Source organism: Apteryx mantelli, chromosome 1, assembly GCF_036417845.1.
Source record: "Apteryx mantelli isolate bAptMan1 chromosome 1, bAptMan1.hap1, whole genome shotgun sequence".
In the NCBI taxonomy this organism is placed as follows: Eukaryota; Metazoa; Chordata; class Aves; order Apterygiformes; family Apterygidae; genus Apteryx; species Apteryx mantelli.
The window spans coordinates 206,876,827-206,891,800 of NC_089978.1; the positions used below are offsets into that span (position 1 = coordinate 206,876,827).

The 14,974-nt window shown below is 43.4% G+C and overlaps 1 protein-coding gene across 3 annotated transcripts in view; it reads left to right on the top strand.

Annotated features, from left to right (window-relative positions):
* The window catches only part of COG5 (component of oligomeric golgi complex 5), a 194,637-nt gene that overhangs the window by 178,519 nt on the left and 1,144 nt on the right, over window positions 1–14,974 (top strand). For 2 of the 3 annotated variants that reach the window (XM_067316262.1, XM_067316267.1), the window contains exons 19-21: window positions 2,719–2,795; window positions 3,294–3,420; window positions 3,969–4,048. In XM_067316262.1, coding sequence (XP_067172363.1) covers window positions 2,719–2,795; window positions 3,294–3,420; window positions 3,969–4,048 — 284 coding nt within the window. Of the gene's footprint in view, window positions 1–2,718; window positions 2,796–3,293; window positions 3,421–3,968; window positions 4,049–14,974 lie in introns of those variants that run through there. The other variant, XM_067316272.1, reaches the window with a different exon arrangement.

The window sequence follows — 14,974 nt, forward strand, 5'->3', positions numbered from 1 at the left end:
CCTGCAGCTCCCACCAGAGCAGGGACACCAGAGCTCCTATGGGATATCAGTTTCTTCCAGCTGCCACTAACCAATACTAATATTTGAAAAGAAGCTCTGAAGAAATCAGAGTCTTGCTCCCATTTGTTTTTCAGAGCCTGTGCAGGTGTTGTATCATGATGCAGCAAAGCCTACTTTATCAGCTCCTCTTTTTTGGCCGCTTGCTCCTGATCTTGTGCAGCAGACCTGCCTCTTGGCTCCTGTACATGCTCAAAAGTGTCCAACCTGGGGAAACAATATGTTGAACTTGCACTAAGCTTCATCAGAGTTTGGAGTCAGAGCACCTTCCTGCAGAAATCCCTGGGGAAAGCTTGTCTGTCCTGTGAACAGGCACAAAACATTGCTCACTTATGCCACTGAGGCCAGCACGTGGCACGGGTGCTGACAGCTCTTTCTCAAGCCTTGGGACGTTGGCTGCTCATCGCTTGCATTTTGCACTGCTGTCTAATGGATAGAGCGCTCGCTCAGGAACTGAGGAGCTGAGTTAAAGAGTACATGCTCTTTAGTCTAAGACTTAGGGACCCCCTGCACCTGCATGCCAGGAGAGGGGACCTAGACCTCAGTCTGTGAGGGAACACAGGGCAGGGATCCCACCCAGCTGTTGAAGAAGGACCAGTTCATAGCCTAGACTAGAGGGGCCAGAAGGATAGCAGGCAGGAGGGAGCCTGACTGTTGCCCCGGGCTAGAGCATTAATCTGAAAACAGGAGAAAAAGCTTCTTATCTCTGCTTCCTGGGTTTTTTATTCACTTTCTTTTCCTATGGGTTTCTGCCTAATATAAAATGCAGATAGATATCAAGTGGCTGGAAGTGCTTAATGTGGGGCATGTCCTCCAAGGTTTCTAAGCTCCAGGGAGAAGCTCTGCATTTTCTGTAAGCTAGCTCTGTGTGATCTTTCCTCCATCACCTTTCAGGGGTGCCTTCCTCTCTTCTTTGCCTGTAGAGGAAGCGTGGGTACCTAGGTATGGCACTCTGGATTCTCCAGCTTTGTCTCATGACACATCATGTAGACAGGCGCTTTTTGGATGTGATTCACCCTACCTGCTTTAGACATCCACCTTAGGGAAGGATGTATCACACTGCGGAAGTGGCTGTTTCTCTCCACTGAGTATGAAGAGAACCCAGCACTAGCTCAGAGGTAGATATCGAAAGATAGGTGAGATGACTTCTGTGCTAGCATCACATCTTTAAATGGTGTGCTGCTAAAGCTGGGTGCCTAAAGTGTATGGCCTTGATTTTGCATTAATTACTACTTTACTTTCTTCTGGTTTTAGATGAAGTATGACAACAAAATTTGCCATACTGTCTTTGTTTATGACCACAGCGAGTGAGAAGCACAGCTGCATGTTCTCTGGGAAGCTGGTGTTTGAGTGGCCAGTTCTGTTTGAGAGAATGCTACAACTGAGAAGAGTAATAGTGCTAAAGACCTCATTGTACTTATCATCTTATCACAGATGCTTTGAACTAGCTCAGCAATGTAATTTAGATGGGAAGCTGATGCTATGGTGTTTCTGACCTGGTTACTTATTTTAGCTTTGATCCTTTGAAACTTAGCTTAATTGTGCATTATGCAGAAATCAAAGTCTGATTAGTCCTTTATGTCCATGATTTTAAAAAGTATACATAAAGAATAAAGTTTGCATCCTTCTTTTGTTGACTGACACTCCAGAAATGCAAAAAATAAAGACTTAATCCATATGTGGAGAAAATGACTTCACCTTTTTTTTTTTTTGGCAGTACTGTTGGATTTTTGTGCATATTAACTGAAATTTTGCCATGTAATGATGCTGAGGGGGGTTCCATCCGGGATCTGAAAGTGAAATTGTTCTTTCTCACCTGTACGTCTTGGCTGGTAATGAAGAATCAATGAAGAATCCATGACTGGAATTTAGTCTTGTGTGAATGATATAAAAACCCAAGCAGAGTCTAGCTCCTGTTTGAAAAGGCAGTTGAGCTCCACAGTGCTTAAAAAAAAAAAAAAAAAAAAAAGTGTTAAAAAATGTTTATTTCTAAAGATGGCTGCTGTGACTCAGAGCCCTAACAGGGAGCAGACAGTTGAGTAAGAAAATGATGCTCTTATAGATGCTCTTTATACTGTGGTTCCATATGACCCTATGGCAAAAGGGTCCCAGCTGTCTTCTAATCTGTGTAGGTTTTGTGCCCCAGCATTTGTGACCAAGTATTTAAGAATAAATTACTTTAACCTTGTCCTTCCCTAAAGGAGAGGGTACCTGACTGAAGGAGGTGTGCATTGGTACTGCTTTGATACTGTGTTGCAGAGGCATGCCTAGATTTGCTTTCTTCCCAGTCTGAGACCAGATTTTGGGGATATTAACATAAATGCTTCATCGGGATACTCACCACTAACAAAATAAACCTGCTAAGATAAACGAAGCATCAATCACAGAAAGCCCATGAGACCCTTTCTGTGATTACTCATGGACAATAGCTATTGTTTGTCCTGCAATACTTACTGTGTCAGCCAAGATTAAGACAAAAGTCTTGGCTTGGGCAATGCAAAATGAAAGGAAAGAATAGCTTCTTGTCTCAAACGCAGCCACTGGTGATAAGTTGATGACTTAGCCTGCAAGTTCAAATTATTGCTTAAAGGCAAACTAGTTATATTCTGTGTTTTATATTCTGGGACAGTCTAATTCAAATTCAAATTTTTGTTTTTATAGATGGAGTTAGCAGTAGCACCACTCTGCCGACGAGTGTCTGACCTAGGAAAATCTTACAGACTGCTGAGGTCATTCAGGTGAGTTGCAGTCACAGTTTCTGTAGCACTTGGTAGTGTGGCCAAACTATATTTCAAAACTAATTTACTACCTTTTATTAGTTCTGATTGAAAGCTTTTTGGCAACATCCACATGCAAATTAGAAACAAATTAAAGTCCTTCCTTCTAAATTTTATTTAGAGTATAACTGTGGTTTAACATTCTTAGTCATGCAAATGTTGGCCAAATTGTACTTTTTTGTGTTGCATTCAGCATGCTACTTCTTATGACAGTGACCTCTGGAGTTACCCAACTGTTTTCATTAAAATATACAACCTACAGTCTTGTGTTGTTTAATTAAAATAGAGGACTACTGTAAATTTTTACAGTCCAAACATGCTGAAAAACTAAGATGCAGACTAGTGGAAAAAAATGAGATAATTCTGTCCTAACACAATATTGCCACTATGTAGGTATTACTCTAATGCATAAGAGAAGCTTTTCCTTTCTTTCACAAGTGTATTGTTACATTTTTCCAGACCACTGCTGTTCCAGACCAGTGAGCATATTGCCAATAGCCCAGCTTTGGGAGAGCTTATTCCATTCAGCATTATTCTTCAGTTCTTATTTACAAGAGCACCACCAGAGTTAAAATCACCCTTCCAGGTAACAAGATCAGCCTATCCTTGCTTCTTAGATATCCTAAGGAGAGATGAACATTGTTGTTTGCCCTAGTTATTTTAGTTAAAAATTGTTCGAGCACATACTTGATATGGCTTGTTGGCTTAGTTTTTTTTATAGCAAAGGTGTTAGTCATTGATTTTGTATTTAAATTAAGAGCAGAAAAATGATAGCCTGATTTTAAATAGTTTCTCAATTCTTTAATATTCTATCAGCTCATAAAAGAAATGGCAGGTCTCATCCTAGCCTGCAAATTGCCTGGATCCTCCTCACGTAGGATGTAGAAGATCTAGATTCAAACCGCTGTCTGAATTAGGTGAAATGCTGGTGTCAGATCTCATCTTTGAGCTCCCAAATAACTTACTGAGCTGTTCCTGTTATTTGCCTCTGATTTCTTTCCTGATCCTGCATAACTTCAATGTTAAGAGCCTCACATGGCCTTCATTTATTTCATCTTAGTTTCTGAAATAGGTATGTGTGTCCTTTTTCACATTTATGTGTAATTGTTGCTTGTTTATGTTTCTGTGTATCAGAGGGCTGAGTGGTCCATTGCCCGCTACTCGCAGTGGCTTGATGATCATCCATCTGAAAAAGACAGACTTGCTCTTATACGGTAAAAATGATGTTTCTTTCTTTTGTGAATGTTTGACAATGGAGCAGTAATTTATCTGGAGACCGTGACTGGTCTTAAAAAGTAGAGAAGTATGCTATAGGAGATGTATCATAAATATTATTACCCTCTTCCCACTCATGGGCTGAGCTGCAAAAGGGGAGAAATACATCAACTAACTCTCTCACCTTCCCTCCAAAAACCCAAACCCTCCGGTGCCTTTGGAGAGTGCACATAATCCTCTTTCAAAAGAAGTAAACTGCATACAGTGATGGTTCAAGTTAATGCTGAATTTTAGCAAAACTGCCCCTTTCAACTGTTGAAAAGTCAAGGCTGCAGCCATCCTGCCTTCTGTATTGGGAAAGAGAGGCATTGAAAGCTTAAGTGATGAAAATGTAGATAGAAATTTAAAAGTGGAAGATCCTTGTTTGTAACCTCTGTAGTGTTATTTATTCTTCAGGAAATCAGCTTCAGGAATCTTTGTATGTTTGTCTAGTGTAGATGGTTTTATAAGTAAATACTATTTTGTGTCTTAAAATGTCAGGAAAAATTACAGAGAGTTTTTGCTCTGTTTTTTTTTAAAACAAGCTGATTTTTAAAATATATTAGAACAGAAGTGCTGTATGAACATTACACCTCCAGCATGAAGGATCCTCTAGATTCATGGCTTGGATGATCTTTTCTAATTTCTGCGTGGTCTGCCCTGACCTTGGTGTTACCACTTCAGTGCTGCATGTGCCCAGCCCTGGCAGGAGACATCATCATGCAGAGCCCTGCGGACTCAGTCCGGCCTGGGACCCAACTCCGTCCATGCACTTCTGTGCATGGATGTTACCAGCTTTTGCTGAAATCATAAAGGCTGACTCTTAAATTCCAGCCAGCAGTGGTTCTGCTTCAGAAAACCCACTGTTATCTGTCTGCACATTTATAGCAGGATTTGAAATATACAGTCAACAGGAGTCTGCTGTAAATATTTACAGTTCTTGAAGCTGAAACACCACATAGCCCAGTGTAGTGCTTGGGCCAGTAAAAGAAAGTGTTAGTTCATCATCAGTGGATGTTAGTAGGATTTATTTGAATGGCTGTGCTGCCATTCAGAGAGACCTGGACAGGCTGGAGAGGTGGGCAGAGAGGAACCTCATGAAGTTCATCAAAGGCAAGTGCAGGGTCCTGCACCCAGGGAGAAATAACCCCATGCACCAGTACAGGTTGGGGGCTGACCTGCTGGAAAGCAGCTCTGCAGAGAAGGACCTGGGAGTGCTGGTGGACACCAAGTTAAGCATGAGGCAGCAATGTGCCCTTGTGGCCAAGAAGGCCAATGGTATCCTGGGGTGCATCAGGAAGAGTGTTGCCAGCAGGTCGAGGGAGGTGATTCTCCCCCTCTACTCAGCCCTGGTGAGGCCACATCTGGAGTACTGCATCCAGTTCTGGGCTCCCCAGTACAAGAGGGATGTGGCACTACTGGAGCGAGTCCAGCGAAGGGCTACAAAGATGATTAGGGGACTGGAGCATCTCTCTTATGAGGAAAGGCTGAGAGAGCTGGGCCTGTTTAGCCTGGAGAAGAGAAGGCTGAGAGGAGATCTTATCAACGTGTACAAGTATCTGAAGGGAGGGTGTCAAGAGGATGGGACCAGACTCTTTTCAGTGGTGCCGAGCGACAGGACGCGAGGCAATGGGCACAAACTGAAACACAGACGCTTCCATCTGAACATGAGGAAATACTTTTTCACTGCGAGGGTGACAGAGCACTGGAACAGGTTGCCCAGAGAGGTTGTGGAGTCTCCTTCTCTGGAGATATTCAAAACACGCCTGGAGGCGATCCTGTGCAATGTGCTTTAGGTGACCCTGCTTGAGCAGGGGGGTTGGACTAGATGATCTCCAGAGGTCCCTTCCAACCTCAACCATTCTGTGATTCTGTGATTTCCAAAATATTAAAATGCAAATTATGTCTCTTTGTATGTTTAATAAAAAAGTATTTGTTGAAGATCGTATATGTCATTAGTCTAGTTCAGTTAAAAAACTAGGTTTTCTTGCATCTCAAGCCATGACACCTTGAGTTATAGGGGAATGGATAATAGTTATAGAGCTGATATAGCTGTATATGTAACTTAGCTATGAATAGTTTGATTGTAATCTCAGCCCTGATGGTTATGGCAAAATTGACAAGATTGAATTTAGGATTGCAAGTCATATGAGAACTGATGGGATTTTGTTCTCAGAGCCTTTTCTGCACTTTTAAAAATCCCATCCTTAAACCCCAACACACAATTGTCTTTGCTTACAATTCAACTTCATTCACCCAGGTTCAGTAAATGGACTTTGCTGGTGGTCATGTTCAGACACTGATAAAATGCTCCCACCGTGGAATTATTAGGCAGACTGTGCGAGGCTTTTAGGCCAAGAGAATGTCTTCTGTTAGACCAACTAGCCTAGCTGGAAAGCTTAGACAGGCTTTTCAGCCCTTATTCATGTTGCATGAGATACTACACCACTATTAAAATACTTGAACTTTGTAAATCCAAGCATGTGCTGCTGCACAGTTGTCACTTGAGCATTTTACAGCAGACTGGGGTCCTTTTGCTTTGCACTGTGGTTGGGATGGGGCCAGCCTTGAGGATCTGCCCTTCCCGAAGGCCACCGCTGGCAGTACAGCAGCTCTTGCCTACTCTTGATGCGCCAGAGGCAGGGTGTTTGTCACTGCTCCTGCCTCGCTGCTCCTCAGTCCGTCCCCAGTGCCACCTCCTGCAATCCCACCTCAGCTTTGCTGAGCCGCATGAATTACCTTGTCGCTGGATTTGTAAAGCAGATTTCTTTTTCATGTGGTGGGGTTGGCAGCACGAGTAGCACCGTATATCCAGGAGGAAGCAGCACACAGCAGGAGCTAGCTGACCAACAGCTTGAATTCGGAGAGAATAAGGCATGGTTCGTTCTCCTTTACAGATATCGGTAACTTCTGTGTGCACTGCTATATGCCTTCATCTTTTGTACCATGTTCTGTTGTGCTGTTGTTAGCCATTTCTAAATAGGCTGGTTATCCATATGCAAGGCAAGCAGCCAAGTTCCAGTCACTGGCAGCACCCTCTATTTCACTCATACTGGATTTTCTTTAATTCTGTATTTGGAGATTTCTGAGTCCCCTATTCTGTACTTCATATGCCTTGTATGGATCTAAGTTGAACTACAGGGACCTTGCTCGTTCGTCGAGAATTTAACTTTTATCAGTCACCCTCTTCAAGCTTTTTCCTGCTTTACTTGTACAGCTACACTAATTGGACCGCATATGTTTTAGGCCTTCAGATCACTGCACTGGCCTACATCAAGAGAAATTAGCTTTACGTTTCGTGCATCCTTGCAAATAGTAATTTTCTGCAACTTGAATTTGTAACAACTGTGCAATTACTCTAGGGATCTGCTTCTGAGATACTAATTTACTTGTGTTATCACAATCTTTACAGCTTAATATTTAAACCTAATTGGAGTGGATCTTCTGCTCTTTAGATCATAAATTCTTTATGCGCAGCACAGTGTTAATATTGTGAATTGGTAGCTTCCGATCAACATTTTTGTGCGTTTCTTCCTGCTTGTGTTCAGCATGATGGTTGGAATTTACCTGGCCAAAGGTAGATTAGCTCAGCTCCCTTTACAGTCAGCAGAGAGAAGCAGGCGCTGCTGGGGGTGATTCATCTCAGCCTAAAGTAGGTACCTAAAATAGGTCAGTTGCACTGTGTCCTAAAAGCTCCACTTTCTCTTTTCCACGTGAAGGCAGCGTAGGCGGCACATGGGAGCTCTTGCAGGCAGACAGCTGCCCTGTAGGCATTTAAAGCTAGGTGAGATGACCCTGCGGCAGGCGCCTTGCCGGAGCCGGGGACTGTGTCGGAAGGAGCCCTTCGTTAAGCAGGCACACCGCTCTTCTGAAGTTTGAAAATTCAACCTCTCTTCCAGAAAAGAAATCTTCCTGTTACACCCGGCTGGATTTGAGCCAGCTTGCAGGACAGTTCGTATACCCAAGGGCCAAATCCTTACCTGATACCATTCGAGTGTGGGTAAGCTCACCTTATTCAAGCACGCTCCTTTCCATTTGTGGAGCAGAGGTGGAAACCTGGCCCAGGGAAGTGCGGATGTCCTGAGCGAGAGAGCGGCTCTGAGCTGCCACTTAGCAGCAAAAATAGCAGTTTGGGGACCACCATGAAATCGGCACCTGGAAGTTGTGTTCGGTCTCCCTAGGCCCAGAAGCACGACCTGTCCTCAGAGGTGCTCCTGCTTAAACCAGGCCCGGGGCAGCCACGCTGTGCGGCTGGGGACTGCCTCTCGCCTGCTGCCAGGTGTGCCCAGCCAGGCATGTCACCCGGCCAGCACCAGGTCAGTCATGAAAATACGTGGGGGCAGTTATTTGTGTTTGGCAGAGTACAATTCTTTGATCTAGGTATTATGCAATCTTAAATAAATCAGAGATGTCACGTGTTGTAGCAATACAGGCGATGCTGTTGGATCTTCTACTCTTTGGTTTTAAAGTAACTTTTATAGTACTTAATTAAATAGGTCTGGTGTCAGACAGATGTACTCTTACACAGCATGTTTTCCGTTTACATCTTTGCCTTGAATTTTGCAGAGCAAACAGACTTTTAGCAAAATACTAAAGAAAACTCTGACCCTCAGCCTACCCTCTTACTTCTCAGTGGCCTGTGTGCAACTGCTGTTAGGCTCTCGCCGTGTTTCAGGAGACCCCCAGCGGCTCTGGTAATTGAGAGGGACCTGAGTATACCGGGCCTTACGTACAAGCTGAACAAAAAGCTGATCCCTGCCACAGGAAGCTTGCCGTGTAAGTCAGGTTCTGTTTGACTGAGGGAAAGCCCAGGAATGCCCAAGCAGTCACAATACCATGTAAAAGTAAGGAAGTAATTGGAGTCATTCTAAATGATACGCATTAAGATTCCTTTAAGAACCAAAGCTCAGATCATACACATCTTTATTTTTTTTTTTAACTGTAGATATAGATCTTCATGGGTTGAAAAAACATTTAAAAAAGAACTAGCTGGGTCTTATATAATCAGCTTGTCCTGATTTCCAAGAAAGCTCATGTTTTTGCTCAAGCAAGTGAAGTAATTTAATAAGTGCTTTAAAATCCTTTTCCTTATGTGGGAGGGCATCTTAAACTTAGGGTTTTTTTTCTTACTTCTTATGGCATTTTTAATGAAGCATTAATATATGCAGAACATCCCACCAACCCTCTTTCCATAGATCTCTTTTACAAACAGTATTTGTAATGTATACCATAGCTTGTCTTTTAAAATAGAAACAGATTGCTGAACAGGTTTTATGTCCTTTATTAGACTGGAAGATGCTGAATTTAGGGCATTATTTAGTCTAATCCCCTCAAGAGTATGTTTAGTATATTACATAAACAGGGTTTCTTCCATCTTCTTAAATATCAGTAATATAGCTATAAATTACATCTTTTTATATGATAGCAGCTGTGATCTCTTCTGTGCGGGAGACTTGATAATACTGATTTCACCCATGATGCCATTTATTCTTTCATTATCTCTTATGTACTAGTGCTTTTACAGTGTCCTCTACAGGGCATCTTTTTTTTTTTTTAATACAAGATTTTAATGGTAAAGTGATGCATCAGAATTGAATTCTTTGATGCCAGTGTAGTTTACAAAAGCTGGTTTGAGGTAGGACCAGTAAAACTTACAAAAATATCATCACAAGATCTGCATTTCAAGTGTTAACATTGCTATTAAACTAGTATATTGCCCCAAAGGAGTTGCTGTCATGTGAACATCACGGCAGCAGTGGTGAAGCATATTGTTAAAAGTTGCACAGTTTTGCCCTTGGTCAGCCTGAGCTAAAATCTGGCGGCGCGCTCCAGCAAACCAGTTGTTTTGCCCTAAGCAGCTTCCTGCACCGTCTGTATTTCTGTATGTCGTAGTGCTGAAATCCCACACTTAAATTACACAACTGCCTTCTAAGGAGCAAAGTTCCCATCCCAAATGCAGTTCTGAAATTAAACCTTTTTATGATCATTCCTGCTGTTAACTCTCACAACCCCCTGCCTCCCTCGCGCTTTTAAAAAAACCTCGCTGTTTTTCTCTGGACTCCAAATATCCTTTCTTGCTGGATTCATAATTTCTGCCATTTTACTACCTGGACCTTTTATTACAAGGTTTCTGTACCGAATGGGATGGTCAGGGCTCCTGGCATGTTGCCCTCGTGTCTTCTGGGGTCCCTGTTACCTCGCGCAGTGGTGCAGAGGAGCATCTTCTGAGCAGATCAGAGCTCGGCCACACAACCTGCGTGAGCTGCTCTTTGGTGGCCTGGAAGGCAGAAAGGACATGTGCTCGGAGCAGCTGCAGCTGCCTCTTGGCTCCCTGCATTTATAAGCTGCGGCAGCTTTTCATCCTCCTTGCTCAGTGCGAGGCCTCTCCAGCTGCTTTCTTATGCCTGCCCACGTGGGAGGCAGACTGCTGCCCTGCCTCCCATGGATACCTGAAGCAGGTAATTCCCCCTGGCCTGTCCTGCTCTAGAAAAGTACCCATGTTCTCTCTCCAGCCTGTAGATGTTTCTCTGTGACTTGCTCATTCCTTTGGCATTGCAGTTCCCATCAGTTGTTCCCACCAGGATTACAGTGAAATCCCCACTGATGGGAGATGTTGTGGGATTTGCAAAATAACCTTCAAAAATTGAAGGCTGACAAGTCAGAAGAACCCGATGTAAATGTTAAATTTGGTGAAGGCTGGTGCTCACCATGCCTTTATCATGGATTTGACCTTTAGCAAAACTCTTACTGACTTAACCAAACTTTTGTTGTTTTTGGTTTCACATCAAGTTATTACTTTGCATTTTAAAAATCACTGTTAAAGCATTTAAATACTTTTATTGAAGATGCAAACATGGGAAAATAGTGAATGCATTTAGTCTTAGAATACTGAGAAGGCTTTTTTCTTCTTATTTAATGTGGAACTGTATATGATCTGTTTTAGGAAAATGAGAATTCTCATAGTAGTGGTAGTGGAGTAGTAATTATTGGTTGACTTTTGAGGGGAAAAGAAAGATTTAGCTAAGACGTTCACAGGCTGGTGATGTTGATGGAGTTTGGTTCTGGAGTTTGATTCTGTTTGATTCAAAACGAAGAGAGGAAAGTCACAGTAAATGAGAAAGCACAACAGAAGACATCTGAGAAAGATCAGCTTCTGTCACCATGTATGTCGCTTTGCTGGGGAAGGAGTAGTACCACCAAACTGTCTGATGGCAGTTCTGAGACCTGACCAACCACCACGAAACAATTTACGGAGCTCCTTTCAGCTACTTTTTGAGTCCTGTGGTCATGGCAGCTGCCAATAATGGAGTTGATTTTGCCAGCTAAATCAGATTCTTCTGAGCTGGAGAGAAAGAAAAAAGATAAAAGCTGCTGGAAGGTGTGACAGCAGGACTCTATTAGTGTCAGCCCAGGTGGTTCTTAGCACCTGCATCAGCACAGCACCTGCTGTGCATTAGCACAGCATCTTAGTCCCTCGTTTGATCTGATGGGGATAACCCTCTGCCTCAGGATTACCATTGGCATTGACTGGTCTTGGGAGCTGCTTTTAGGGTAGAGCTCCCCCCTTTCCTCCAAAGTGTCTGGTTATCTCTGTCACCTTTTTCAAGGACTGTGAGATAATCAAAAGTTGGAAAGGGATGGCAGTGTTACCATCTGGATAATGATGCCAACCCACAACTTCACCAAGAGGTATCAGAGTTTTGTAAGTTAACAGGTCAGTATAGTTTTCTATTTTCAGCTTTTGATGACTTCTAAAAACTATTTGTGACCAGCTAACTTTGGGCAGTGTATAGAGGAAAAGCCAGGGACACTGGTGAGTGGAAGGGGAGAGATTCTGCAAGATGAATGGTTGACGATTCCGGTGAAGAAAATTGTCACAGGCATTTCTCAGCTGTCTTTTTAATATAAGGGACTATCCTTTGCAGAAGGTAACTAAAATCTAACATGTTTAATGACTCCTGCTGACTTTCTTCTATCCATGGAAATGTGACACAAATCTGATTCTCCTAAAGTGTCTCGCTTTGCTTTGAAATGAGCCGTGAGCCTCCCCTGCCACCGTCTCTCACCTACTGCTGGGTCTTGCTCGTTACATGCTCCGAGCATGCCCCTCGTTGCCACAAGAGGCCAATTCATTTCAAAAGCTCAGTTAACCTGCTGTTTTCTCCACCTTCCTTTCCCCCATTCTCTCTGTTCTCTTGGGATTTAAAAATTACCTAAGGACATGCCTGATCTCTCCCCAGTCAGTCATGCTAACGTGGTGTGCTAGGAGTGAGGGGAAACTGCACCTGAAGCAGTTTGGTTTTTTGCAGCTAGCAGAGTTTTCTGCTTGTTGTCTCCCTGTAACCTTGTGCTGTTCCCAAGAGACCAGTGGGAAGAGAGGCTGCATTTTCAGGGAGCTGACCAAGTCCAGAAAATAGGTTTTATTTTGACTAGATAACATATTGGAGAATAAAATATCCTTTCCCTGGCTTTCTGACTGGACAGGGGGTTAATTTGATCTCTTGTTGGTGGTGGTGATGTGCAAAAAACCCACAAAAGCGACCCTTCAGAGTGTGTTGGTACCTGGGGTGGACCACTTAGCAGTAACTCACTAGTAAATTGCTACTAAAATTGAAAAGAGTTTTCAAGTGCATCCTGGCAGCGTGAGGATTTGTTTCTTTGCTCAATCATTGTATTCTTCGGAAACCTCTTAATTCTCTCCAATAGTCCAGTCCTCCCGTTTCATTGCCTCAGTCTTGGACGTTGTGCCCTGTGCTTCAGCGAATCTGGATTCCAGCTGTTAGTTCAGCAGGGAGATGAAGGGCTGCGGTGGGTGGTAGGCATTGCCTCATGCCCGGGCGGTTTCGTTTCCATCTTGTGTTCAGCAGAATAGCTGCCTCAGGCTTCCTGGCTGCACAGCTGAACGCTTCACTCTCTCCGTTGCGCCCCATAAGATGACAGCCCAGGTAGTCTGGCGGCAGACACGTACGCGTTTGTGAGTGCACACATCCAACTCCTTCTGTTACAGTTGGCAGTGAGGCTTACAGAACAGTGCCTGGCTTTGATGGGGGATTGGACGTGTGGGTAGAAGCCTGTTCAGCCCTGGGATCAGCCTGCCAGGATGGGCCCTCATCACTGTCACTACCTGCTCAGAACCCCAAACTGACTATATCTATCATCTGCATCTCTCCAGCAAGCTAAATACAAGCTTTTGGCCTCAAGAGCATCTCCCACCTGTTATTAAATGAACTTTGCTATTAAATGAACACAGTTCTGACATGGCTGGGTTTTAGCTTTCTTTTAGGAAGCTCAAATTCCCTGTTGGTTTAGTAATAGCTTTACTCTCAGGCAATAAAGTATATTATGACCCTGCTCTTTCCTACTGTCTTCTGGTTTGCCAGGTTTGCTGTGCTCCTGTGTAGCTTCCCATTGCTACAGTATCCCACAGGGATCCCTGCCTTTTGTGACTCTCTAGTCAGCATCTACCTGCAGATTGTATTTTTTTCATTGAAACACACAGGCTTACGAGCCTCACTCTTGAGTGTTTCTCATTTCCTTAAGCCTTGGATAATTAAATGCCTACGTACTTACCATTTTTAGCTGCCAGCAGGCATGAATGGGTTGTCAACTCTGCCTCAGTTCCCTGAACTCTTTTTTTGCAGGCTGTTGTATTTCACCTCTAGCTTGTCCATTGGAAGTGACACTGAACATAAATATAGCTATGGCCCCCCCTTGCCGCAGCCCACAGTGTTTCAGCAGTTCATTCTTGCTTACATGCACGATCCTACACTTGCTATGGCCTATGCACGTAGACCAGAGAGCCTGTGGCTCACCATTACCATCTGTTAAGCCCCAGCTTGTGCATGACAACCACCCACCTTCCTCCTGTCACAGTACCAAAAACCCAGCTGATCCCACAGCAGCAGAGCAAACATGCCCCTTGCATGTGAGGTAGCAGCTGGTATGGCCAGTACTTCCATAAAAGAATGCAGAAGATGAGTAAACTGAGGCTGCTTCGCTCGTCGGCGACCCAGCGATGCTGAGGTCGTCATCAGCACTGCTTCTTGGGCCTGAGCAGCGGGACTAGCTGCTGGCCAGGAAGGTCCTGGGCACCACCGGCAAGGTCTCCTGTGTTAGCGCTGCTGCTGCCACCAAACAGAAGAGGAACAGCTATGTACCAATAGTGTCTTAGTCACCACTTGAAAGAGGGTCTGTAGTTTGTGTGGCTGTTTTCCTAAATGTCCCAATTTTTCTATAAACAGCACCAACAAAAAGTAACATAAGGGGTTTTAAAGAAATCCCCCTCAAGTTCATTTTATCTATTACATGAAGAAACAGGAGTAGAAAAAACGGGGGCAGGGTGGTGAAAGGTGAAGGAATCAATTAAATTACTAGGCCATATTAAAATATGGCAAAACCAACTTGGCCCAATTAATAAAATACTAAGTCAAAATCTGAACAGTTTAGCATTTATAGAGTCTTTGGTTTTTTTACATGTATATATTTTGTAATACAACAATCCTATTTACTGGAATTGTTGGATGAAACATGTGGCCCTGTACTATAAAGCAAGTTATTTAGATTATGTTTCGCAGTAGCCCCTTTTAGCTTTGAAATTTCTGTATTTGTGGAAATCACACAAGACTACTTACTATTTGTATATGTGATCCTATGACAATGTGTAAGTAAAACACAGCAGAGATGTACAAATGCACACATACAGTTTGTCTCATGGTATAGAACAGTATTTCCCAAAAGACAGTAGTTCAAAAGACTTAGCCAGGAAATCACCTAAAGGCATTTCAGTTGTTCACCAGCGTCCCAGTTTTCATTCTGTAAGTTGTACATTCTGTAAGTCTTACTGTCTGCGGCAGCTGGAGTCTATTCTTTTCATTTCTAAAGGTTAC